At 49.6% G+C, this 21,535-nt stretch overlaps 9 protein-coding genes across 9 annotated transcripts; 5 read left to right on the top strand and 4 right to left on the bottom strand.

Moving 5' to 3' along the window:
- Positions 1–79: 79 nt before the first annotated feature.
- BDR25DRAFT_307827 (uncharacterized protein) lies at positions 80–329 on the bottom strand. The gene has a single exon (XM_033690908.1). The coding sequence runs from the start codon at positions 278–280 to the stop codon at positions 95–97; it is 186 nt and encodes a 61-aa protein (XP_033540233.1). The 5' UTR covers positions 281–329; the 3' UTR covers positions 80–94.
- A 1,184-nt stretch (positions 330–1,513) lies between these two features.
- On the top strand, positions 1,514–2,310 carry BDR25DRAFT_362932 (uncharacterized protein; the record flags this gene model as incomplete). The annotated part of the gene is made up of 5 exons (XM_033696652.1): positions 1,514–1,543; positions 1,573–1,899; positions 1,947–1,982; positions 2,054–2,078; positions 2,162–2,310. The coding sequence occupies 5 exons, from the start codon at positions 1,514–1,516 to the stop codon at positions 2,308–2,310; spliced, it is 567 nt and encodes a 188-aa protein (XP_033540232.1).
- A 177-nt stretch (positions 2,311–2,487) lies between these two features.
- BDR25DRAFT_397219 (uncharacterized protein) lies at positions 2,488–6,046 on the top strand (the record flags this gene model as incomplete). The annotated part of the gene is made up of 8 exons (XM_033698489.1): positions 2,488–2,994; positions 3,038–3,180; positions 3,219–5,419; positions 5,448–5,476; positions 5,523–5,538; positions 5,592–5,713; positions 5,760–5,807; positions 5,850–6,046. 8 exons carry the CDS (start codon positions 2,488–2,490, stop codon positions 5,871–5,873), a joined length of 3,090 nt encoding a protein of 1,029 aa, XP_033540231.1. The 3' UTR covers positions 5,874–6,046.
- Positions 5,908–7,432, bottom strand: BDR25DRAFT_362930 (uncharacterized protein; the record flags this gene model as incomplete). Its single annotated transcript, XM_033696651.1, has 9 exons — positions 5,908–6,100; positions 6,128–6,394; positions 6,423–6,435; positions 6,490–6,624; positions 6,718–6,829; positions 6,886–7,053; positions 7,082–7,186; positions 7,221–7,388; positions 7,424–7,432. The coding sequence occupies 9 exons, from the start codon at positions 7,430–7,432 to the stop codon at positions 5,908–5,910; spliced, it is 1,170 nt and encodes a 389-aa protein (XP_033540230.1).
- Positions 7,433–7,640: 208 nt separating this feature from the next.
- BDR25DRAFT_200690 (FAD-binding domain-containing protein) lies at positions 7,641–9,035 on the top strand (the record flags this gene model as incomplete). Its single annotated transcript, XM_033684380.1, has 2 exons — positions 7,641–7,827; positions 7,879–9,035. Coding segments are annotated over 2 exons (1,344 nt in total), but the record flags the coding sequence as incomplete, so codon positions are not given.
- A 1,462-nt stretch (positions 9,036–10,497) lies between these two features.
- On the bottom strand, positions 10,498–13,395 carry BDR25DRAFT_114406 (uncharacterized protein). Its single transcript, XM_033683625.1, has 2 exons — positions 13,272–13,395; positions 10,498–13,220 (listed from the first exon to the last, which is right to left on the bottom strand). Exon 2 carries the CDS (start codon positions 13,144–13,146, stop codon positions 10,669–10,671), a length of 2,478 nt encoding a protein of 825 aa, XP_033540228.1. The 5' UTR covers positions 13,147–13,220; positions 13,272–13,395; the 3' UTR covers positions 10,498–10,668.
- A 917-nt stretch (positions 13,396–14,312) lies between these two features.
- Positions 14,313–15,552, top strand: BDR25DRAFT_384694 (FAD/NAD(P)-binding domain-containing protein; the record flags this gene model as incomplete). Its single annotated transcript, XM_033697896.1, has 2 exons — positions 14,313–14,914; positions 14,970–15,552. Exons 1-2 carry the CDS (start codon positions 14,505–14,507, stop codon positions 15,550–15,552), a joined length of 993 nt encoding a protein of 330 aa, XP_033540227.1. The 5' UTR covers positions 14,313–14,504.
- A 2,573-nt stretch (positions 15,553–18,125) lies between these two features.
- BDR25DRAFT_273270 (glycine cleavage system T protein) lies at positions 18,126–19,642 on the bottom strand. The gene is made up of 2 exons (XM_033687352.1): positions 19,248–19,642; positions 18,126–19,188 (listed from the first exon to the last, which is right to left on the bottom strand). The coding sequence occupies exons 1-2, from the start codon at positions 19,601–19,603 to the stop codon at positions 18,180–18,182; spliced, it is 1,365 nt and encodes a 454-aa protein (XP_033540226.1). The 5' UTR covers positions 19,604–19,642; the 3' UTR covers positions 18,126–18,179.
- Positions 19,643–19,770: 128 nt separating this feature from the next.
- On the top strand, positions 19,771–21,464 carry BDR25DRAFT_273265 (vacuolar ATP synthase subunit C). The gene is made up of 5 exons (XM_033687351.1): positions 19,771–20,130; positions 20,192–20,286; positions 20,346–20,437; positions 20,515–21,007; positions 21,080–21,464. The coding sequence occupies exons 1-5, from the start codon at positions 19,830–19,832 to the stop codon at positions 21,278–21,280; spliced, it is 1,182 nt and encodes a 393-aa protein (XP_033540225.1). The 5' UTR covers positions 19,771–19,829; the 3' UTR covers positions 21,281–21,464.
- Positions 21,465–21,535: the final 71 nt, after the last annotated feature.

Raw genomic sequence — 21,535 nt, 5'->3', positions numbered from 1 at the left:
ATGCCTGGAGTTGTTCAGCCTCCATCGGTGAAACAGCACACCAGACATTCGCAGCAAGATCGGAGGCTCCCTTCCTCTTTTTGTGCTTTCTCTTCTACTTCTTCTTGCTCTTGAGTAGCTCTTCCGCTGCATGGTATTCGAAAGCTGGATTTCTCCCATTGACATATGCAGGTTGCGGTTGTTGCGCGTAGTCGTTCTGGCTATGGCTTGGTTGGATATATCCAGGTTGAGGCGATCCTGATTGGTACATGTTGGGGTCGTATTGTGAGTTGTACGCCATTTCTCCACATAACGAAGTGTTCAAGGGTTGCTGGCAGCATGGAGAGGACGGCCTTAACCATTCGAATTCGGTTTAGTTATAGCCCAATAGAAATAAGTGGTGAGATGGAATAGAGAATCTTCAAATATGTAAGACGAGCGAAATTAAGTTCGATAGATATTCACAAAGCCTATCGGATGTCAATGCTTCATTATATACCACTCTACGGCATACTTACTGTCTCTGTGTTCTTTCAAGGGAGCCTAATGGCGTCATATCACGTTCCACGAGATCCCAGCTCCATCGCGAGGTCGAATACCGATCAGTACTACTACGCCCTTGTATTAGCATCCCAAAACAACCCTCCCAGAAGAATTTTTCAAAGACTCGGTATTGCCTTAATGTAAAACACTATTCGTGGAAATTTGATTTCAAGATCTGTAAGCTGGATTGCTGTTCTATGGTCGATCTTACCACAACAACAGGGACACTATCCTCTGATAACGGGACTGTTAGACGAATTAAGTTTGTGGCTTGGAAGTAGAATCCTTGGCTTGTGTTGGACATTGGGGGTGATGGAGAGTTTCGAGGGAGTCGGGGCCGAAGGTGCAGGTTGATGTCATATATCGTAAAAATATATTGAACATAGCTTCATACAGCATGATATTACCAATTTACCAACCTGAAAATTAAATAGGACGGGGCTTCTCTGCTAACACTCTTTGCTGGAGCATGGATAGAATGTTGATAGGATGCAGATTTCTATCTTGAAATACCCTAGTCATATTCCATGTTGGGCAATAAGACGTAGTGCTTTGCTTCATCTCAGTTTATAAAAATTCTATCCTACGCGGTAATATTATGTGCTTCTCAAAAGGTCCCCGAAACTAGCTGTTTGTGAACACCGATTTTGGCGACTTTTCTGCCTAGGCTGTAGCCACTGTAAGTGCCAAACGGCCCGAAACGTCCCTCGAGGCCTTGCTCGACCCTTGGTCCTTGTGGATACCTCACCCGCTGCGCCTAAACTGCCGCACACCGATACTCAGATTTTCGCTTTCTAGGTCATCTTCAGAAACTTCTCTACTGTTCTTTGTCACTTGCTGCCCAGCAGCAGCTCCGTCCCCGTATTTCTGAAGGTATAAATATGGCATTCGTGAGTTCCCTCAGGCTTCTCTAACTCCCAGAAACCTAGCTTCCCAAACTTTCCATGCAACTAGGACCCAAGTTTATACATGTAAGTCGGCGGGCTCTACGATGGATTGCCCAATCAACCTTCGGCTTAGCGTCTCATCATACTATATTAAATCCCATAGCTCCTCGAACCTTCAGTCTACAATACATCTCTTCTTTCACAAATCATGCCCCCTACGAGGCTACAATACATTTTCATGTTCTTCAGCGTCTCTACGAGAATATTTACTCCAACAGTAGTTACAGTTATCGATATGGAAAGGAACTGTAAGCCGGAGCATTCCGCCCAGAACAAAGGCTTTACCCGAGACTTTGCTATAAATCACTCTATTTCGATGATTTGGCTCTGGCCTTACGCCCCATTACCGACGCACCTGAAATGTGGAGCTCAATTGACTAGGCGAGGCCTTTCGAGAGATCCTATTGATGAGGGGTTTCTAGCAAATTTGGTATGGCCGCTATATATCGGGACTGCAGGATCCTGTTTGGAATGCAGATCACGTACCATTATAAAATGTCTGATATCAATGCTGTCACAATATAATGTCGTGTCTACCACGCAATTTCTTAGCTTACGGATCTTGTCGCGCATGACATCTCGAGATCAATTTTTTGGAACCTTGCTGGAGTCTTTCTCTTCTCCTAGAGCTTATATCTAGGTTAGAGGTGTAGCTTGATATCAATAATATTTGATACTCTCTTGCGTTGGAGAATCACTTTGCATTCGGTTGTGGAAGCTCTTTGAGAACGCACCAAGAGTCGGCATTACCTACGAGAAAGCCTCCTATAAGTATAGCCTCAAATCGCCCGGGTTTACCTGCGCCTCAGATACAGATGAATATAGGGATAAAATAATATAGAACTTTCGAATCTAGTTGTTGAATAATATCTATAGTTTTTAGTTACACATAGGGCTCTACAATTGGCTACCAAATCAAGCAAGGGCTTGGCGCCCCATGCTATGATATACTAAGGCTGCATTTTAAGAACTAGCAACTAGCTCGGTAAACAATTGTATAGTAACATAACTGCTTAAAATGGCGATTGCCTTTCCAGGCAATCCATTCTCATTATCATTGGCCCGCCAGCTCTTCCACCTCTTTCCGATGGTTTTTCCGGTTCCGCCTGACCTCCACTCGCAGCGTGGAATACCTTGGGTCTTTCCTTCTTCCACCTCCATTCCTCCTATACTATTCCTCACCCCTCCTTCCCTCTTTCTCACACCCCTCAATGAGGCCGTCCTCCCTCTCTTTCTCCCTGCCTCTATCCAATCCATCGCCGATGCCACACTGGGAGCTGCGACTTCCTTCCGTCCCTTCCCTCATCATCGCCCACCCTCAACGCAGCGCTCACCTATGCTGGCCCTCGCACCGCCCGTCCCCATTTGTTGGCCTCTTCTCTCCATCTCACTCGCGCTCCTCGTTACACACTTTCTAGCGCACGTCCATGCACATCAACATCTCCGCATCCCCTCGTTTTCCAGTCCTCCTACTTCACACTCACACCCTAGACTGCGCTCTTGTGGACGACGTCTTTCCCGAGTGGTCTACTGCTAAGTAGTACGTTGCCCATGCCCTGCCCCAACAGCATTCTATCCTTCACCACCATCGGTTAGTGCAATACACCCGTATCGCGTTTCGCTCATCAAATCCCGTAGAGACAGTTTCTCTTAGCGTATCTAAGAAGAATTCGATTAGGAAACAGCGGCGTAGCTCTATCACTAGCCGTCTGTGTCTAGGTAATCCGTAACCATGCGCAGAGGTGCAAGAGGAAACGCGAGGACTGCGACCAGCCAACCAGAAAAGCAAGACAGTCAATCTGAGGAGCTGTTGAGACTGATTGTCGAGGCGTCGCCCAGCGCGATGCTTTTAATCGACAAGTTGGGGTCGATCACCCTTGTCAATGCACAAACTGAGCATCTATTCGGCCATAGGCGAGAAGACCTGTTGGGAAAATCGGTCGAGATGCTGATCCCCTCGCGCTTCCGCGTCCGTCACCGGGGCTACTGCGAAGACTTCTTCACACACCCCGACGTCCGCCCGATGGGCGCCGGACGCGAGCTCTACGGCCTGCGTGCTGACGGCACCGAGTTCCCCATCGAGATCGGGCTCAATCCGATGGTGATAAATGAAGAGCGCATGGTCATCGCATCGGTCATCGACATCACCAAGCGCAAGCAGGGCGAACAGCACCTCCGGCTCGTCATCGATGCGACGCCAATGGCAATGGTCATTGTTGATTGCGAGGGCATCGTCCGGCTAGCCAACGCGACTTCGGACAAGCTCTTCGGCGCAATGCCCAGCCGGCTGATCGGCGAGCGCATCGAGACATTGATCCCCGAACGTTTCCGTGCCCAGCATCCCAACTTCCGGCATGGCTTTTCCGTGCATCGGGTTACCCGACCGATGGGGACCGGGCGCAATCTGTATGCGCGCCGCCTAGACGGGACAGAGCTTCCCGTCGAGATCGGGCTTAGTCCGCTGGAGACCGAGGAAGGCCGTTTCGTCATCGCCTCAATCATCGACACCACCGAGAGGCAACGCAACGAACGGCTGCAGGCGCAGGTCGACGTAGCCGGGGCTGAGGCCGCAAGCCGCGCCAAGAACGACTTCCTGGCGATGATGAGCCACGAGCTCCGCACTCCACTCACTGGTATCTTGGGCATGATCGAGCTGTTACGCAGCGGCCACTCGACCGAGGAGCGTGAGACGCTGATGAACGCCATACAGTGTTCGTCCAACAGCCTCCTCACTGTCATCAGCGACATTCTTGACTTCACCAAGATCGAGGCCGGCCACCTCAGCATCGAAAACATCGATTTCGAGCTGACCTCCAAGGTTGACATGGTCATTCAACCGTTTATCAAGGTCGCCCTCGACAAAGGTTTACGGCTTAATTACATCGGCCCCGACTCCTCGGCGGCGCCATTCATCGTTCGGGGTGACCCAACACGCTTGCGTCAAATAATCGTCAACCTAGTGGAAAACGCCATCAAGTTCACTAAGACCGGTGAGATCGAGGTCGGGGTTTGTGCACCAGAGCACGACGACAGCGAGCACTGGCGGTTTTTCGTTCGCGACACAGGCGTCGGCATCGAGGAGATGGCGCGAAAGAAGCTCTTTGAGCCGTTTGTCCAAGCCGATCAGTCCATAACGCGCAAATTCGGCGGAACAGGACTGGGGTTGGCCATCTGCCGCCGTCTCGTCGTGGCGATGGGCGGTGAGATCGGCGTGCAAAGCACAGTGGGCGCCGGCTCCACTTTCTGGTTCACCCTGCCGCTGCGCAAAGGCGATGCTACCGTGCTCAAGCGCTGCTATCAACTTAAGTGCGATCCGCTCGCACGCACGCTGCACCCGCTCAAAATCCTAGTCGCCGAAGACAACGAGATCATTCAAGCGCTCGTCGGTAAGATGCTTGAGCGGATGGGGCACCGGGCTGTTTGCGTCGGCGACGGCTACACGGCGTTGCAAGCGGTCAAACATGGTAGTTACGACCTAGTGCTGATAGATATGCATATGCCCATCATCGACGGTGCCGAGTGCACGCGCCGCATCCGCCAACTTGACGGCGACGCTTCTAGGATCCCGGTAATCGCATTAACCGCTGACGCCATACTCGACCACCACAAGCGCTACATCGAGGCTGGCGTCGAGGAGGTGCTTACTAAACCGATCGACCTCATACAGCTGCGTACGAGCCTCGACCGGATCGAGCAAGCTATCACGGGCAAGGCGGCCTTCGATAGGGAGCGTGTCCGCACACTACCTGATGCAATCGACGAAGATGAGGTGAAGAAATCGTTCGGCAGCTTCGTCCAAAACGCGGTCAATCAGCTTTCCATGATAGGCGATGTATCGGCTGTTCGCGCTATAACGGTTGCCGAGGCGACCGAGGCGGTCCAGCACAGTGAGCCTGGCACGCTGGGGCGTTCCGTCGAGACGCTCGCCGAGCGGCTTGACACCACTTCACGTGAGACGGCGGGGTGACTAAAACGCAGTGACACCGCAACAATTTCCAACTCATCCGGTTTAGTTGATCTCCCGATCCCCGACCTGTGCACGCTGCTAATCAGCAATGTATAGTAACCGGTGGGTCGGAAAAAGGACTTACGTTGTAGTTAGGCTGTGAAGTTGGTTGGAAGTACCTGTTGAATTCCTGCTCTCTCAGCTCACGTCATTACTGGTGGCGTGTCACCTAATTCGCTATAATACACCGACAACCTTTAAGGTTACCATAGACCTAACTCTTGCTTATATAGCTTTGGTGTGCTGTTAACTGAGCACAGAGTAGCAATCACCTATATGCGTAGACACCGAAACCACGGTCACTCCACTTGGAGCACGTAACAAGAAATGTCGTACTGTTTCTGTTAGTGCTCTCTCACACCTGCATCCTTCAGATTCAGATCCCCCTATTTTTGTAGGGTAGTAGTTCAACTTGCTCTTTCCTGTACATAGTTAGGAAGGAAAGGAGGAGAAGTGGTGAGAAAGCAAGGTGTGGAAAGGAAAATTGGAGGAGAAGGGAGAAGGAATGAGGACCACAAAGGCAAGAGGCGGCTTTTTCGAAGATGACAATAGAAACGAGGCCGGATAAAATGACGGAGCGATCAGAACGCCAGCGCTAAACCGGAAAGGGACCGCTAAACCGGAGCTGGAAGTTCGGTAGCACTAATTTTACTCCATATTTCTCAGCCAATCCCCTCCTTCACCCATCAAAACACTACCTCCACCACCACTACTACTACTCGCTGCTGCTGCTCCCGAAATCGCCCAACTTCTTCTTGTTCTTCTTCGCTTCTGCCGTTTGTATTGCTCTGCTACGTCGTATTCGAATGCAGGATGGCCCATGCCTTCTTTGAAGGCAGGTTGAGGTGAGGGACGGAATGTGATTAAGTCGAATGATTTCGAGGATATGCAAACCATTTTGAGATGTTGGAATATTGGCCTTGGGTGGTCGAGTGTGGAGAGGACACCTGCGATATGCACCTTAATCTGGCATTTGGTATGTGTTTAGGATGTGAGCGCAGATGCGGTGAGGACTGTGGAAACGCTTTGCTTTGGATATAGAGTCAAAGTCTAAGCGATGAAGGGCAAGGCTCGTATCTGAAGTTCCACCCCGTTGGAGTGTGGTGATGAAGAAATTAGATCGGATGGTCTCGCGATACTTTCCTACATCTTACTTCTGATCCTGTGGTTCGTCATTGCACATTCAGTATGACCTGAAGATCAAAATAGTTAAAGATCAGTATATTATAGCCTTTCAATGACAGGGTCCCCTTTTCAGAAAAGTTTCGTGCTCCACAAGACCATCTGCGCCTTTGCCAGTGCGCGTGGAGTTGCCCATGCCCCGGGGGGGATTATTTGTGATGCACATATGCTTCTACTAATAGCACTCTAACTAGTAGTGTGAAGCATCATCCAATGTCTGCTTCGCACAAAGAGACTACACTGAATAAAACGAAGTCGGCGTCTTGAACACACGATTGCAGGCTGCGGAGAGCCGATGGGCTGGCTGATGCAACAGCTTAGCGAGACATTTGGCTGGGTTCGCTCACCATTCTCATCTTCCTTCAAAACATCGTGAATGCCATGTTGTGTCACAAGCTTGTTTAAGAGGCAGAGCGTGCGCCACACCATTCAATGATTGCGCAGGGATAGGATCGCACCCGCAATTTAATTTGATGAAGTCACTTAAAGTGGACCATTCAGAGGCAAATCCTAAGCTCGAGCCCCTGCCCTCGAGTCGCGTGAAGCGTTGAAGCGCTTCCCACCCTCGCCAAGCACCGCTCTGCGAGGTCTTTGCCGCATTCGTATCCCTTCCCCAGCTTCCCCCTCGCCATGTTTGTGCGCTTGTCCTTCACCTTTTCGCCCTGGGGTGCGTCGTAGCATCCCTCATTGGCAGCGCACTCCGACGTGTTTACTCGTATGATATCCCTCCCCTGATTGCATCGGCTCGTCCGTAGGATCTCGCCACACGTACCATGGTATCTAGTTTATGTACAAGATGAATGATTTCCTTCTCCACCATGGTGTTCACTGTTCTTTCTGTCGCTCTTTCGGTCGCTCTCTACACACTCACTTTTTCCCAACCTTTCCCGTCGTCCCTGTAGGTCCTCGAAATGGGCAACACTTCCAGTACAGCTGTGCAGAAATGCTTAACAAGTGCAGTAGGAGGGAATACTGCGCTTTTAGCCTACAAAGAGACCCCTTTCTACCAGCTCAGTCATGTCAAGCCCTATAATCTCGATATCCCAATAACGCCTGCTGCGGTGACTTACCCAATGACGGTCGACCATGTCGCTGCGATTGTCAAGTGTGCTGCGGACAATAACCTCAAAGTCCAGGCCCGCTGTGGAGGTCATTCATACGCGAATTATGGTACGTGAAAGGCTTTGCTTCCTCTTATGCACTTGCTTATACAACCCCTAGGTATTGGCGGCCAAGACCAAGCCATCGTCGTCGACCTCAAGAATTTCCAGCAATTCTCCATGGACAAGTCAACTTGGCAGGCGACGATTGGTGGGGGAACGTTACTCGGGGATGTGACCAAGCGACTTCACGATAATGGTGGTCGTGCAATGGCACACGGAACCTGTCCACAAGTTGGCATTGGTGGACACGCAACCATTGGCGGTCTGGGACCAACTTCTCGCATGTGGGGTTCGGCTTTGGATCACGTCCAGGAAGTCCAGGTTGTACTGGCAAATTCAACTGTGGTGCGCGCATCTGAGAGGGAGAATTCCGACGTCTTCTGGGCCTTGAAAGGGGCGGGGGCGAGTTTTGGCATCATTACCGAGTTCAAAGTCCGGACACAGGCGGAGCCCGGCGAATCCGTCCTCTACTCGTATAGTATTCAAGCCGGAAATGCCGTTGCGAAGGCCAGTGCGTTCAAGAAATGGCAAGCTCTTATTTCAGATCCAAACCTCTCCCGGAAGTTTGCCAGCCAGTTCATCTTGTCTGAATTGGGCGTTATCATTACTGGAACGTACTTTGGGCCCAAGGCAGAGTACGATAGTCTCAACATTTCGAGCAGACTGCCGGCGAAAGACGAGTCGGTGATTATCCTAAAGGATTGGCTTGGCGTGGTCAGCCACTGGGCGGAGGATGTCGCACTGCAGATTGGTGGAGGTATTTCCAGCAACTTCTACTCCAAGTCTTTGGCGTATACAAAGAACGACCTCATTCCGGAGTCCGCTATCGACCAACTGTTCAATTACGTCGACAAGACAGACAAAGGCACACTGGTGTGGTTCGTCATTTGGGACCTGGAAGGCGGTGCCACTGAGGATGTCGCGTCTGACGCAACGGCGTATGGACATCGAGATTCTCTCTTCTACTCACAGTCGTACGCGGTTAACCTAGTTGGCCGCGTGACGCCGAATATTAGAGACTTCTTGAACGGATTCAACAAGATCATTCAGGACTCTCTGCCAGGGCACAACCTTGGAGCATATGCTGGATACGTGGATCCAGCACTGACGGAACCGGGCATGGCGTATTGGGGGAATAACTATCCCAGGCTTCAACGGATCAAGGCTTCAGTTGATCCCAAGGATATTTTCCACAACCCGCAGAGTGTGAAGCCTGCGACGACGTGAATTGTTCCATCCTAGCATCTCATATTCCTATAGTGGAGTCTTGGATATTTTCAGGTTATGCTTAAATAACTCAGATGGTAAGAGAGAAGGCGCAGGAATGCCTTTCACCTGATGATATACCCCTCATGAATCCAACTAGGGGAATGAAGACTCTATTTCTTTTCATTTTGTGTCTGAACCTCACTGTGCGGGAGTATTTCGTTCTGGTATCATCTTAAGTAGATGTTCGATTTTCACGGACGGCATGCCTTCCTCAATCGGCACTCTACCAAGGCCCAACGTCAGCGTCGCACATACCTCGCTAGCGTTTCCCTAGCCCCTACCTTGTCCTAACCTCACTCTCCTATTTCCTTATTCTCCTTCCATCTTCACTGCATGAACCATTGTTATGTTGATTTTTTTTTTGACACCACTGCAACGCTCAAGCATTCTGCTTAAGCCCCAACTCCTTTTTTAATGCATATCCGACTTCAAATGTTGAATCTTCTCTACCAGTTTCAGTGTCCTCTTTCTGTCGACATATTTCCACCACGTAAAGCATTCACAGTTCTTTATTACTCTCACTCTTACACCTTCCTTATTTAGTTGGATGACACATGACTCCTATACGCTCACGCTTTGCCCTGGGAGCCTCAGGTTCTCCACCTGTCCATTCCAAACACTGACCCCAATTTAGCCACACTCCGCTATTCTTAAATTTCTTCGTACGCATAGAGATGATATCGTGTCCTATTTCCTCCGGTCCATTATGCTAGAAATGGATCCGCTAACCATCATTGGCTTGGGCTTCAAGGCTATATTGAGGAGTGTTAAATTCTATCGATCCGGTGGTACGGATAGGGAAAACAAACCATAATATTAGAAATAGAGCATTCGCGGTCCTGAGAAAGTCGTATAAGTCGACAAAACGGATAATAGCTTCCATCATTTGACAAAAGGACGTTTGTAAGTTTGAGCACGAAGCACAAAAGATCTACAGAAGAGCCTTCATCACCGATCGAAGGTATACTGCGACTAAACATGGCTGTACTCTACGGATAGTTAACGAAACTCTCACCACCATCAATCGGAGCTCAAACCTAGCAGATACTGAACGTTTAAGGCCGATGTGACCCGGTGAAGTTTCCTGAAATGTAAAGAATCTCAGAACTGGGTAGTCGTATCACATTCTGGCTCCGATTTTGACGATGAGTTCTTGCGTATGTCAATCATCGAGTTGTCTTACCATTAGCATAAACCAAATCGTATCCAGGAGTTCTAGTTGTCCACCATCTAAATAAAGGGAAATTGCTTCGAGCGAGTTGAGTCTAAGATGCCATCGTCTGCATATTTTGCAGTCATGATAGTGGAGCAATATTGATAGAATACAAGAGTCGTCCAGAAAAATTACCAGAGCCCATTTGTAGTCCTCATCTCAAGAAATCCAGAATTTTGATCTTCCCTAATTCCAATTCCGACGATGAGATCGCTGATGAACCATCAATGTAACGTATCAGAATCGTAAGGTTAGCGTATCCATGTGTCGCACCGATCAAACACCCAAGAACGTCGAAGGCGCATCATCGCTGCTACTATAAAATATTGCTGTAAAGAAGGGTTTACTTCTAGCCATGTTGCTAGCTTAGCAAGGAAGATATATGAAACAGAATCTACTCCGCTCCGGACGATCCACTTGTATAGCTGTTTCAACACAGCATTGGAGACATTCGCTCGAGACAAGATATAACGAACACTCTGGATCAAGATTTGCCACTGAAGCAATCATTGCGATGGCTGTGTCATTGGTCGTGGGACGAATGATGGAAATAGCTTTATTTTGAATCTCAACGTGATGTGGATTCATCTGCCAAGCTTCCTGCGCTTCGTTTGGGGAGAGCAGATAATTACTTCTTTTGCTTATGCAGCTTGGCCCACTTGGAGGCTTTCCGCGGTACGCAGCCCGAGCCCACTTACAAGACACGAGCCCCCTCCTGCTAGCAAGTACCACCGCGAGCCGTGAAGGGCCAACGCTCACGATCTGGTGGATCGAAGAATTGTCATAGTCCTTTTGGCTTCCGAAGTCAAGAAGACATTCAAGTCCGTGTGAGCTTTCACGAGCCCGCAGTGTCGTTTGCCAGAAACTTTGATTAGTTCGCGCGATTTGTTCCACTTCACCGAAATTCGAGGCGGGTCTTTTTAACAGTGCTCGATCTACAAGGGCTTCATATCTCTTTTTCTCATGGTATATTCGTCCAGGAACAACGTGAATGCGGGCCACCGCATTTTGGTCCACTGAAGGTTCCCGTAGGACTCCTAAGAAGGCAACGATCCGATTGTTGGAAGCTGCAGACAGTGAAATGCTACTTGACAATGCTCGTTGACCAGAAAATATCTCAAGTACTGAGTGGAGCCGAATCTCGACTGCTTCTTCGTAGCCCTCTTGCATGGAGATGGAAAAGTTGTTGTCGAAGTCCAAGCAGAACGCTATCTGGCCAATGGCTTCAATGGTGCCTCGACCCAGATGCGCTGACCGCCTCTGATTCAGTTGGCGTCCATACGCTCGTGCAAGGCCGCTGCGCACCGGTAATAACGCATCGCTCTCCAAAAAAACCGAGCCGAGCACTCTGGAGAGGTAAATGATAGTCTCTGCTATGATAACCTGGCAGAACTGATCTGGGTCCCAGTCATCTTCAGGGTCAGTCTCCAAAGATTGATGCGAACCAGAATCGGTGAGCATTTCATCACCATCCGCGCTAACGCTATGGGACGGGATTGCAGAAGACCCCCTCTTGTCCGCAAATTCAAACCCTGTGGAAGTTGACTGGCAAGTTCGGCAACCACAATGCGATCTTATTTTGCTGATACAGAATTCATACGTCTTCCGTGCCTTCTTGAGATCATATCGGACACCTTCTTGCATGTATTTCTTCAGTTTCTTGAGCTCTGGGAACCATTGTAGAGTGCTAGCCACCAGACCTGGGCCGAAGGAGTCGTCCGAGTAGCCAGTGCAAGCCAGTTTAATGAGGTCCGGGAAGCTACTATGCCCTTCTGCCAATGCCTTGAAAATTCTTGATGCGCTTCCAAGAAGCTCGCCGAAGGTATTTGGTATATTCATTAGCTCCTCGAAGTCTAACTGGAAAGTCCTCGTGAGCGCTTCCTTCCAGTCCAGTCGACCTGAGACCACCACAGCACTTGGGCTTAGGCTCCCGTCTAATATCCTGGACACATCTTCCAGAATGTACGCCCGCCCGACGCATTGGAGGCTCGTCGATGTCTGCTCAGCATTATCCTGGAACACTATCTTGACCTGGACGCTATCGGGGTCAGTATGATTGCAGTAGAACATCTCCCCATCGCTTTTCTCCATTGTAACCCTTAATTCGAAGAACCATTCTGCTACAGCAGCGAGCCAACCAGCGTCCGCACCCCCTACAAATGTGACCGCTTCCAGTTCGTTGCGCGTAATACTTGCTAGCGCAAACAAGCACTTGGCAATGGATTGGGGGCTTGAACAACTGCGTAGTGCCTTCGGGAGGCCTTCGAAGCGTTGATATACCCCGAGGCGTTGGTTGCTGTTCGGAAGTTGCATGAGATGTTCGGCTCGCCTAGGAAAGTCTGTGACGGCTAGCACTCCAGCACAAGCAGTGAGCCAATCTTTCCAGTGGGAACTCGTTGGCATAAATTCAGGGCTCGCTTTGCACAGCCTTGCCATCTCCAAAAGTACATCGATGGCGATATCATCATGGTAGCACTCCTTCAGTGCGGCACACAGAGCTAACCCAGTTGCTCCAGCCTCTGTCTTCGAAAAAGAGCGTATAACATCTTCAATAGCAAACCCGAACTCCAAGACATCTCCGGCGCTGCCGACGACATTAAGGCTACTAATAGCAGACTCTATGTTCTGACGGCCGTGGCGTGACAGCCAAAACTGAGAAGACATGCATTGGACCACAGCTCCAGTATAAGGATTGACCCTTCCGGCCATATATCTTGCGAGGAGACCCAAAGTTGCCTCGTATGGAACTCTGGCAATTTCGAACATGTTCCAAGATGCCGTTTGTGGAAATCTAGGCTGTGTCGCCCCGCCCATTACGGGCCTAGTGCCGGATCCGTGGGACATATTGTGCGTCGTATGAAGTCGTTACAGAGTTGGTTGGTCTCGAGGTAATGTAGGAAGTTAAGAAACGACTTCAGCTACCATACTGCATCAGCTTGACCGTTCCCAGAGGCTGGAACAGGACTTGCCGCTGGAAATCCCTCAATGACAGTTGGATATTTGTCATCAGGGCATTGAATAACGGTAAATGGAATTATCTCCTAATAGCTGTTACCATAGAATACCTAGGCGTTGGTTTCCACGATACGTCAGGCAAAGGAAGGATTAAAGTTAAGGAGTAAGGCTGTCTTCCGGTTAAGGCGATATTCAGCCTCAGCCTTGCTGACCAATATTCCCTCAAACGCAGCAGGAGAGGGGCAGCCCAATACCTTCTGCCAAAAGTATCAACGGCAACCGAAAAAAGCCATCCTTCAATCCAATTCAAGAGCGAGACATGTTATGCTCTTATAGCACGAGGACATGCCAGGGTGAGAGGGTAGAAAATACATCTTTGCTCCCCCTACACTAGAGAGACCGGTTTGCGCATGGTCCAAGATGCTCCTGATTTTGAAGACTAGCCTAGTCTGTCTTTTTGACGGCATTAATAACAGACGCCCATAAATGATGGTTAGAAGCATGAATTGGATTGCTAAAAAACGAACGCACACCAGGCCAATGGCATCGCCTTCTCTTCCAGCAGGAGACTGTTGTTCTGACAACCTACAATAATGTCAACCGAGAATATGAAGTCAGTACAGTTTAGAAGCAGTGTACAGTGAAGAGAGGCAATATGTAGCTTCGAGAAATAGAGTTCTATAGTGTACCTACCACAAGCGTGACCCCTCTACCGCCACGACGTCACCACCACCTCTGCCACTGCCCCTCGTTCGACACCTCATCCACTTCCCAAGTCATCACCACCAACGCGCCATTTCCTATTTCCTTATTTGCTCCTCCGAACCACACCCAAGATAGGGTCCACGCTGAGATAAGTACCCTGATATAATCCTTCATTGGACACCAAAATGCTCCCATGCCGGCGGAGATATTTCGGAGAGTATGGCTCCGCTACTTATGAGAAAACTTTCCATGTTATACCTCTCTTCAACAACTTCGGACACTTCGGAAAGTATATTTCCTCTGGTTATGGGCTTGTATATGCAAAGGAGAGTACTGTCATGTCCCCGACACCTTCCCCTGTCAGCCACTATTTAAATCATTCTTGCTTGGGTATATATACCGCCAGAATGCTTGAATATAGAACTCCCTCTATCTCTCCTAGACAGCTATCCTTCAAATACCATTTCCCTTAAACTCGAGAAAACAACCCACCTTTTCTAAGCTTCTCTTTTACCAATCAAAAACCCCTCCACACCCCAACCATGCGCCCCCAGATTGTCGACGCGCTCATCATCGGCGCTGGACCTGCCGGACTCACCGCTGCCCTAGCTTTCGCCCGCACTCGTACCACAGCTCTAGTTTTTGATTCCTCATCCTACCGCAACGAAGGCATCAAATACATGCATACAGTTCCCTCACGCGACCACTTCGACCCATATGAATTCCGGCGGATCTCGAGGGAGCAGATCGAGTCTCGATACCATACTGTCTGGTTCGAAAAAGCTACGATCAAGTTTGCGGCGAAGAAGGTGCTAGAAGGGAACTATGAAGGATTTGAAGTTAAGGATGAGAATGGGACGACGTTTCTTGGGAGGAAGTTGATTCTTGCGACGGGGAGTAGAGATGTTTTTCCTGATATTGAGGGATATATGGAGAATTGGCCGTCTCATATGTATGTTCACGCGTCCACTTCTTCACTTAATACTAATGTTAATGACGATGCATAGATACCAATGTCTCGCATGCGACGGCTACGAACAATCCGGTAGCCCCATTGGCATCCTTGAATTCGCGCACCCCATGGCCTCGCACTATGTCAGCTTAGCAATGAACTTCGACCCACGCGTTACAATCTTCAGCAACGGACCTATCTCTACGAAAGCCCCGATCCAACATGCACTGAAGATCGCTAAAGCCTTTGGCGCTGCTGTCGATGAACGTAAAATCACTCGTCTCGTTAACAACGGTCCTTCTCACCTCGATGGTGTGACGGCCGAGTTTGAAACCGGCGATCCGGTGACCTTGGGGTTCCTTGCACACAGACCTCCGACGGTGAACAGAGCGCAGGATTTGGTTGAGCAGTTAGGGCTTGAGACAGTGGATCCAGAAATGGGCGGACATGTTGCTATTAAGGATATGATGTTTAATGAGACGAGTGTACGAGGGGTGTTTGCGGCGGGGGATACAATGGCGTTGATGAAACAAGTCACGATTGCCATGGCAGAGGGAATGAAAGCGGCGAGCGGTGCTGGGAAGCAGATTATGGATGAGAGGGCGGAGGCTGTATTGAAGAAAGTAGAGAGTTTGTAATTTGATTCAATGAACTCTATGGGAAACTCTGGGGATTGTAAGGACTCTTCCATTTATCATCTTCACACATCTTTGCTTTATCCCCATGGCTCTGTGAGTACCGTGCTGTTCTTGCCATGCCAACCCGGCGAAAGACCCTTCTATTGTGAAATTTGGGGTGAAAGAAAAACTAGCAGGGGAGATTGTTATCCCGCGAGAGACCCAACCGGTTGTAGACTTGCCCTTGCGCTATATAATCTATCAAACCAGTCAGCTAATCTCCTTTCTCAAAACGTAGCGTATATTCCGCTTACTGTCAGCCGCTTGGTTTCTCTGAAGCCGTTTCAGCAAGTCCTGTAATGCAGCCGTAAACGAACAACATCGCGAGCTCCTCATCAAAAGCTTCCTCTCAACAAAAGAGTTTGGTGTCGTGTATACGATAACACTTGCAGTCCAAGGTTCGCATATTGGTGCGATGTAGGGTCTATTGTTAAGGGAACTGAGATAATCGTCATAACGTGAGATCACGTCAAAGGTGTGACCGCGCGGATTCTGTGAACCGTATATGGCACGTGCCTCGCCTTGGTATTTGTCAATCTTGTTTACTTTGTATGATGGAGGGGACGAATCGTACTGATGATGAGCTCTTTCAAGAGCCTGATGTCTTGGAGTTCAGCCATGATGGTGGCGTGTCGAGTGGTGTAGGTTTGGGTGGAAGAAGTAGAAGAAAAGGTAGGCAGAAGAAAAGGTAGGCAGGAGAAAGTCGCGCGCTTACATATCCATGGTGTGTGGTCACTTTCACCTTAGCAAGCCAGTAAAATAGTACAGCCAGTGCGTGATTTTACTGTTGGGAACTCCGGGAGCGCTACTAACTCCCGCTACAATTCAAGATGATGGTGTTGGTTGTAGCTCCTACCCCCCAAAAGTATCATCTCAATCTCAATCTCACCTTTCAGTCTTGCATTCGAACCCGCAGAGACTCTATATAGCAGCAAAGGAAGGGGTTCTCTATAATGACAACCTGTCCCTCCCTCAAGTCTAGTCACTTAAGGCTGTCTTTTGATCACACATACAATCACCACAAAGCAGAGCTGCCTTGGATTCCTGTATACTCCCTTCCAGCCCTTCCTAAAGGCGCCTTGTGGTCTCCATGACGGATTTATTCACAAAACTGCACCTCTTTAGGAGCTTCTAGCCAGTAAAAAGCCTGGTCTGGTGTAGTAGATCACGGGTTGTAACGTGGCTAGCACGACGAAACTCAGGCGTGTAGTAGGTTGCGACTTCGTATATCACGTGTTTTCATATGCACACCTACTCAATTGCCTCGACATTCTAATCCGTAATACGAAAGAAGGGAGCCTCAACTGGTTGCATATTCAGTGATGTGGGGGATGGGGTTATCAGGGCAAGTCCTTCTGATGTGGCAAATCGAAATATAGGTGGGCACAAAAGTAAAACTTGTGGAGGAATATAAGAGAAGGTTAGTGTTAGGATCTAAATTCTCAAGGGTTGGGTAACAGCTCCTGCGGAAGTCTTGGCGTCCATGTCCTCTACATGCCTCACACCAAGTCCATGCTAGAGGTTTCCCGGACGTAGATTTGAAGTTCGCCAGCTCTTTCATAATTCCAAACAAAGACTTCACTGCCTCGAGCGGCGTATGCTTTGGCTTTCCCTCAAACAGATATTCACGTAGAGTGGCTTTTACCGCAAAGAAGGGTAGGTTAAAAGAACGCTTGAAGTAGTGTGAAGTGTACGAGTCGCAAGAACACGAAGTACGCAGGTTTCCATATATATCGGTCTAGCTGGCTGCCTTCACTGTCACCCCATCACCAATGTTAAATGAAAACCCTCGTCTTTCACGTTGACGCGACAAATTTGCGGTTCCTTGTTTCTCTTCGATATACTTCCTCTCCACAGCCTCATCTTCCCCACAATATATCCCCGCGGTCTCCTCTCCCTCATCTTTCCCCACTACAACATTCTTTTCTGCAACTTCCTCTCCTGAAAACTGTCCCTCCATATCTTTCTCTTCCTCAACGTTCTCCCCTTGTAATTGATGACATTGACAGAAGCGAGGACGTCGAAGGTGTGGATGGCTGGGTTCTTCGGCCTGTGGATAGCGCGAGCGTGGTCTGTGTTTGGTTATCAAGATTGGCTGTGGGAGAAGGGGGAGGAGGGGGGGGGGAAGGGACATACATACGGATAATACAATAATAAGGTCCTCTAGTGCCTTGATATGCTTTATCTCATTAAGGTCGGTCATGCTTCTACCTATCTGATTATGTCGAAGTTGCCGCAAGTTGCAAGGTACCAAATTCCCGACTTCAGGCCTTTACAACAAAAACCCGCTAATATAAAGCCGACTGATTCAAAGTTATGTCACATACGACCATAGGACCAAGAAAAATCCGAACCCCGTTCGATCTTCGATAGATAATCTCGGTACCGGCGGATTAGTAGTTAGGTGGGTGACCACTAGCGAATACCTGCTGTCGTATGTTTTTGTTCAATTTTTACCGGATTTTTTACAATATTTAACAGTTTTTTTTTATAGTTTTTTTTAATGCGTTCAGTTGAATTGCAGGCAAGTTGTTATGCCAAATGTTGAATTTCCGAAAGCTAAAGGTATTGCATAACTCTCTCTCCCTTTACTTGTTCACCGGCGCCTTAAAATACTTGCTCTGAATAAACGGCATTTTCGTCACCGTCGCTTTCCTCCTCTTCCCCCTAATAACAACCCCCACTTCCGTCCCACTCTTATGCATCCCATCCTGAACATACCCCATCGCAATATTCTTCTTCAGTGACGGCGACGGGCATCCAGACGTGATATTCCCAATCTTCTCGCCAGCTTCGTTTACAACTTCAGCACCTTCACGAGCGGGAGCGCCTTCCACGATAAAACCTACACGACGTCGCGATACACCACCCCCTTCTGACTTTTTCTTGAGTTGTTGGAGAATTACGGAATCGCCGTGAAAACCGCCGCTGGTGCGACGGTCTTTGCCTATGATCCAGGAAAGAGCGGCTTCGACGGGCGTGGTGGAGTCGTCGAGATCGTGGCCGTAGAGACACATGCCGGCTTCGAGACGGAGGGTGTCTCTGGCTCCGAGGCCGGCTAGTCGTAGGTCGTCCTTTGCGGAGTCGAGAAGGAACTGGGCTATTGCTTCTGTCGTGTACGGGGGGGTGCTGATCTCGAATCCATCTTCTCCTGTATATCCGCCCCTGCTGACCAGCACCATCGCATCCGTTCTGGCGATGGTCGCATACATACATTGGCCAAAGTACAACGTTTCCAATGCTGCACGCGACTTCCCGTCCAGAGCGCTAGAAAGAATCTTTGCTGCGAGCGGGCCTTGCAGAGCAACAAGGCCCTGATTCTCCAATAGTTCCCATTCCACGTGTTCATTAGAGTCATTCCAGGCTTTAAGTTCGGCAGCTATATATGCCAGGTCCTTTCCCCGACATCCGGCGTTGGTCACCACGTAGAACTTATCTGGAAGACGGGTGATCACAGTATCATCTACAATTCCGCCTGTCTCGCGATGGAGCAATGTTGAGAGCGTCGAGTTGTAGGGCGGAAGAGAAGAGAGCGAGGAGGGGGTGATTCTTTGGAGGAAGGCCTCGGCTCCTGGGCCGGAGAACTCGTGCTGGACCCTACAATCCCAGTCAGTTTTAAACGTAGTGGCTGTGGGCAGATTTGATCCAGTAAATACATATGTCCAACGTCGAACAGGCTAGCCCTATCCCTTGTCCAATTATGTGAGTCGATGATGCTGAGGCCGCTATACTGCACTGGCATCGAGTAGCCTCCGAATGGTACGAATTTGGCACCATTGGCCGCATGAAGGTCGTAGAGTCCGGTCTTCGCCAGTTTCTCGGGATCCGAGCCAGAGGAAGCATGGCGGACAGGAGCAATTGCTGCTGGAGAGAACTTGCGGGGCCGTGATGTATGAATGAAGGTCGGTCGAGTGAAGAACTGGGCTCTCTGACAACAATTCGCTCGGAAATAAGTTGTTCCAAGGGCATTGGAGGCAGGCCGCAGCACAGAAACCGATCTTTTAGCAGCCATGGCGGTATACGATGGTGTGTGAAGGATGGAAGTTTTTCGGGACGGGTAGTAACGGTATCTGATTTATCGATGCCAATGACGGCAGAAGCTACTCTCTGACCCCGCCGCGCCACGAGCTCCAAGCTTGCCGGAGCAAGCCCACTACAGCTCACCACCTCCCACTCCATCACCACTCCAGGCCCCCCCTGCAACCCCCCCTCCTCGACTCTCTCGCTGGCCCGCAAACATGTCCAAGGGTGCAAAGTACCTGCTAGTCTCCCTTCCCACCTCGATATCGCCCTCCAACCACCCCGATGAAGCTCTCACTGCCCTCCGTTCCACAGTAACTAGCGACTACGGCACCACCTACCCGTTCTCAATTCCGACCTTCAAGATTGGGACACTCGATGCGCTCGTGCAGCAGGCGGATGATCTAGCGAAGCTGGATAGTGCGTGTGAGGGCGTCGTGGGCAAAGTGGGGGATAGCTTGAAAGTCATATTTGACGGCGACGAGGATAAGGCGCTACAACAGAAGACGATCAACGACAGTATGCAACTCGCTCCACGTGCGCTTTGGGTTAGTTTATATGAAGCTAACACTGCCCGTAGAGCCTGTTGACCAGTACCTGCGCACATTTCAGTGGAATAAGGTCAAATACCGGGCAGATAAACCGATCGCGGACTTGATAGACTCGCTACAGAAGGTTGACTCGCTCTCACCCTCCTCTCACCGGCCGAGCCATATGGTTAACATGTGAGCTAGGAAATCTCCGGCATCGATAACGACGTCAAGGCCAAATTCAGCCAGTGGAACCAAGTCAAAACCAACCTTGCCGCCTCACAACGAAGACAGACGTACGCCTAAATTTCTTTTTCCGGCTATCTATATGAGGTCTTCCCCTCCTCCACCAGATTGCTGACTTCTTGCCTAGCGGTAACCTCTCCTCAAGGTCTCTCACGACAATAGTAAAACCCTCCACCCTCATCCAGGACTCCGAATACCTTGACACCCATCTTATCGCCGTCCCCAACCCCAACGTCAAAGACTTCTTCAAGACCTACGAGACCCTCGCACCCATGGTAGTCCCGCGATCCGCAACCCAGATAGCAACCGACGACGAATTCACCCTCTTCGCCGTCGCAGTCTTCAAAAAGCACTCCGCAGAATTCGCCCACAAGTGCCGCGAGAAGCGGTGGACGCCACGCGACTACAAATACAAAGAAGGCGGCAAAGAGGAAGAAGCGCGCGAAGTCGACAAGCTAGAAAAGGACGCACAGAAATTATGGGGGGAGGCTTTACGGTTGGGGCGGACTGGATATAGCGAGAGCGCCATGATCTGGGTGCATGTGCTTGCGCTACGGGTGTTTGTGGAGACGGTACTGCGGTATGGCCTGCCGCTTGACTTTGTCTGCGGGCTTGTGCAGGTATGAACCGGCGCATCTTTAGGCTGTGTTCAATCCCGCGATGAGATAGTGTGGCTGACAGCGTGGGGACAGACAAACTCTAAACAGGCAAAGAAAGTCAAATCAAACCTCGACGCCCAATATTCGTATCTCGGCGGAAACGCATTCGGCAGGGATAGCAAAGGCCGCATCAAGAAAGATGACCAGGCCACGTCAAATGACATGCAGCAAGCTGGCCATATGGGTGATGAGGAGTACTCGGCATATGTTTATTACGAGTTCGAAATCGTATAGTGCAACGTCTTGCCGACGTTTGGGGCGAGCCATTAGCGCCTTGCACGGAGGTTACGTTGGTCGAAAATGGCCGTAGAAATAGCTAAGTCGCCAAATTTATACCTTTGCCATGTTCATTTGTGTTTCATGGGTAGATGACTGTTTTAAAGTTAAGCGGTACTCGCATAACGAATGTGGATTCCAGCGCTAGATTTTCATCGAATAATAATCTCTTTTAAGAGGTGACTTCTTTTACCTCGATGCCAAGAATCACAT

This window comes from Lindgomyces ingoldianus, assembly GCF_010093535.1.
Source record: "Lindgomyces ingoldianus strain ATCC 200398 unplaced genomic scaffold BDR25scaffold_60, whole genome shotgun sequence".
Taxonomy (NCBI): domain Eukaryota; kingdom Fungi; phylum Ascomycota; class Dothideomycetes; order Pleosporales; family Lindgomycetaceae; genus Lindgomyces; species Lindgomyces ingoldianus.
This window is presented reverse-complemented; position numbering and strand designations above follow the sequence as displayed.

What these genes read in the sequence shown, in the direction of transcription:
- BDR25DRAFT_114406 (XM_033683625.1), bottom strand. Translation starts at nt 13,146, where the DNA reads ATGTCCCACGGATCCGGCACTAGGCCCGTAATGGGCGGGGCGACACAG.
- BDR25DRAFT_273270 (XM_033687352.1), bottom strand. Translation starts at nt 19,603, where the DNA reads ATGGCTGCTAAAAGATCGGTTTCTGTGCTGCGGCCTGCCTCCAATGCC. An exon ending in CTGTTCGACGTTGGACATAT is followed by an intron (nt 19,189 to 19,247) that starts GTATTTACTGGA and finishes CTGGGATTGTAG; the next exon opens with GGTCCAGCACGAGTTCTCCG.
- BDR25DRAFT_307827 (XM_033690908.1), bottom strand. Translation starts at nt 280, where the DNA reads ATGGCGTACAACTCACAATACGACCCCAACATGTACCAATCAGGATCG.
- BDR25DRAFT_273265 (XM_033687351.1), top strand. Translation starts at nt 19,830, where the DNA reads ATGTCCAAGGGTGCAAAGTACCTGCTAGTCTCCCTTCCCACCTCGATA. An exon ending in TGATAGACTCGCTACAGAAG is followed by an intron (nt 20,287 to 20,345) that starts GTTGACTCGCTC and finishes CATGTGAGCTAG; the next exon opens with GAAATCTCCGGCATCGATAA. An exon ending in GCCTCACAACGAAGACAGAC is followed by an intron (nt 20,438 to 20,514) that starts GTACGCCTAAAT and finishes CTTCTTGCCTAG; the next exon opens with CGGTAACCTCTCCTCAAGGT.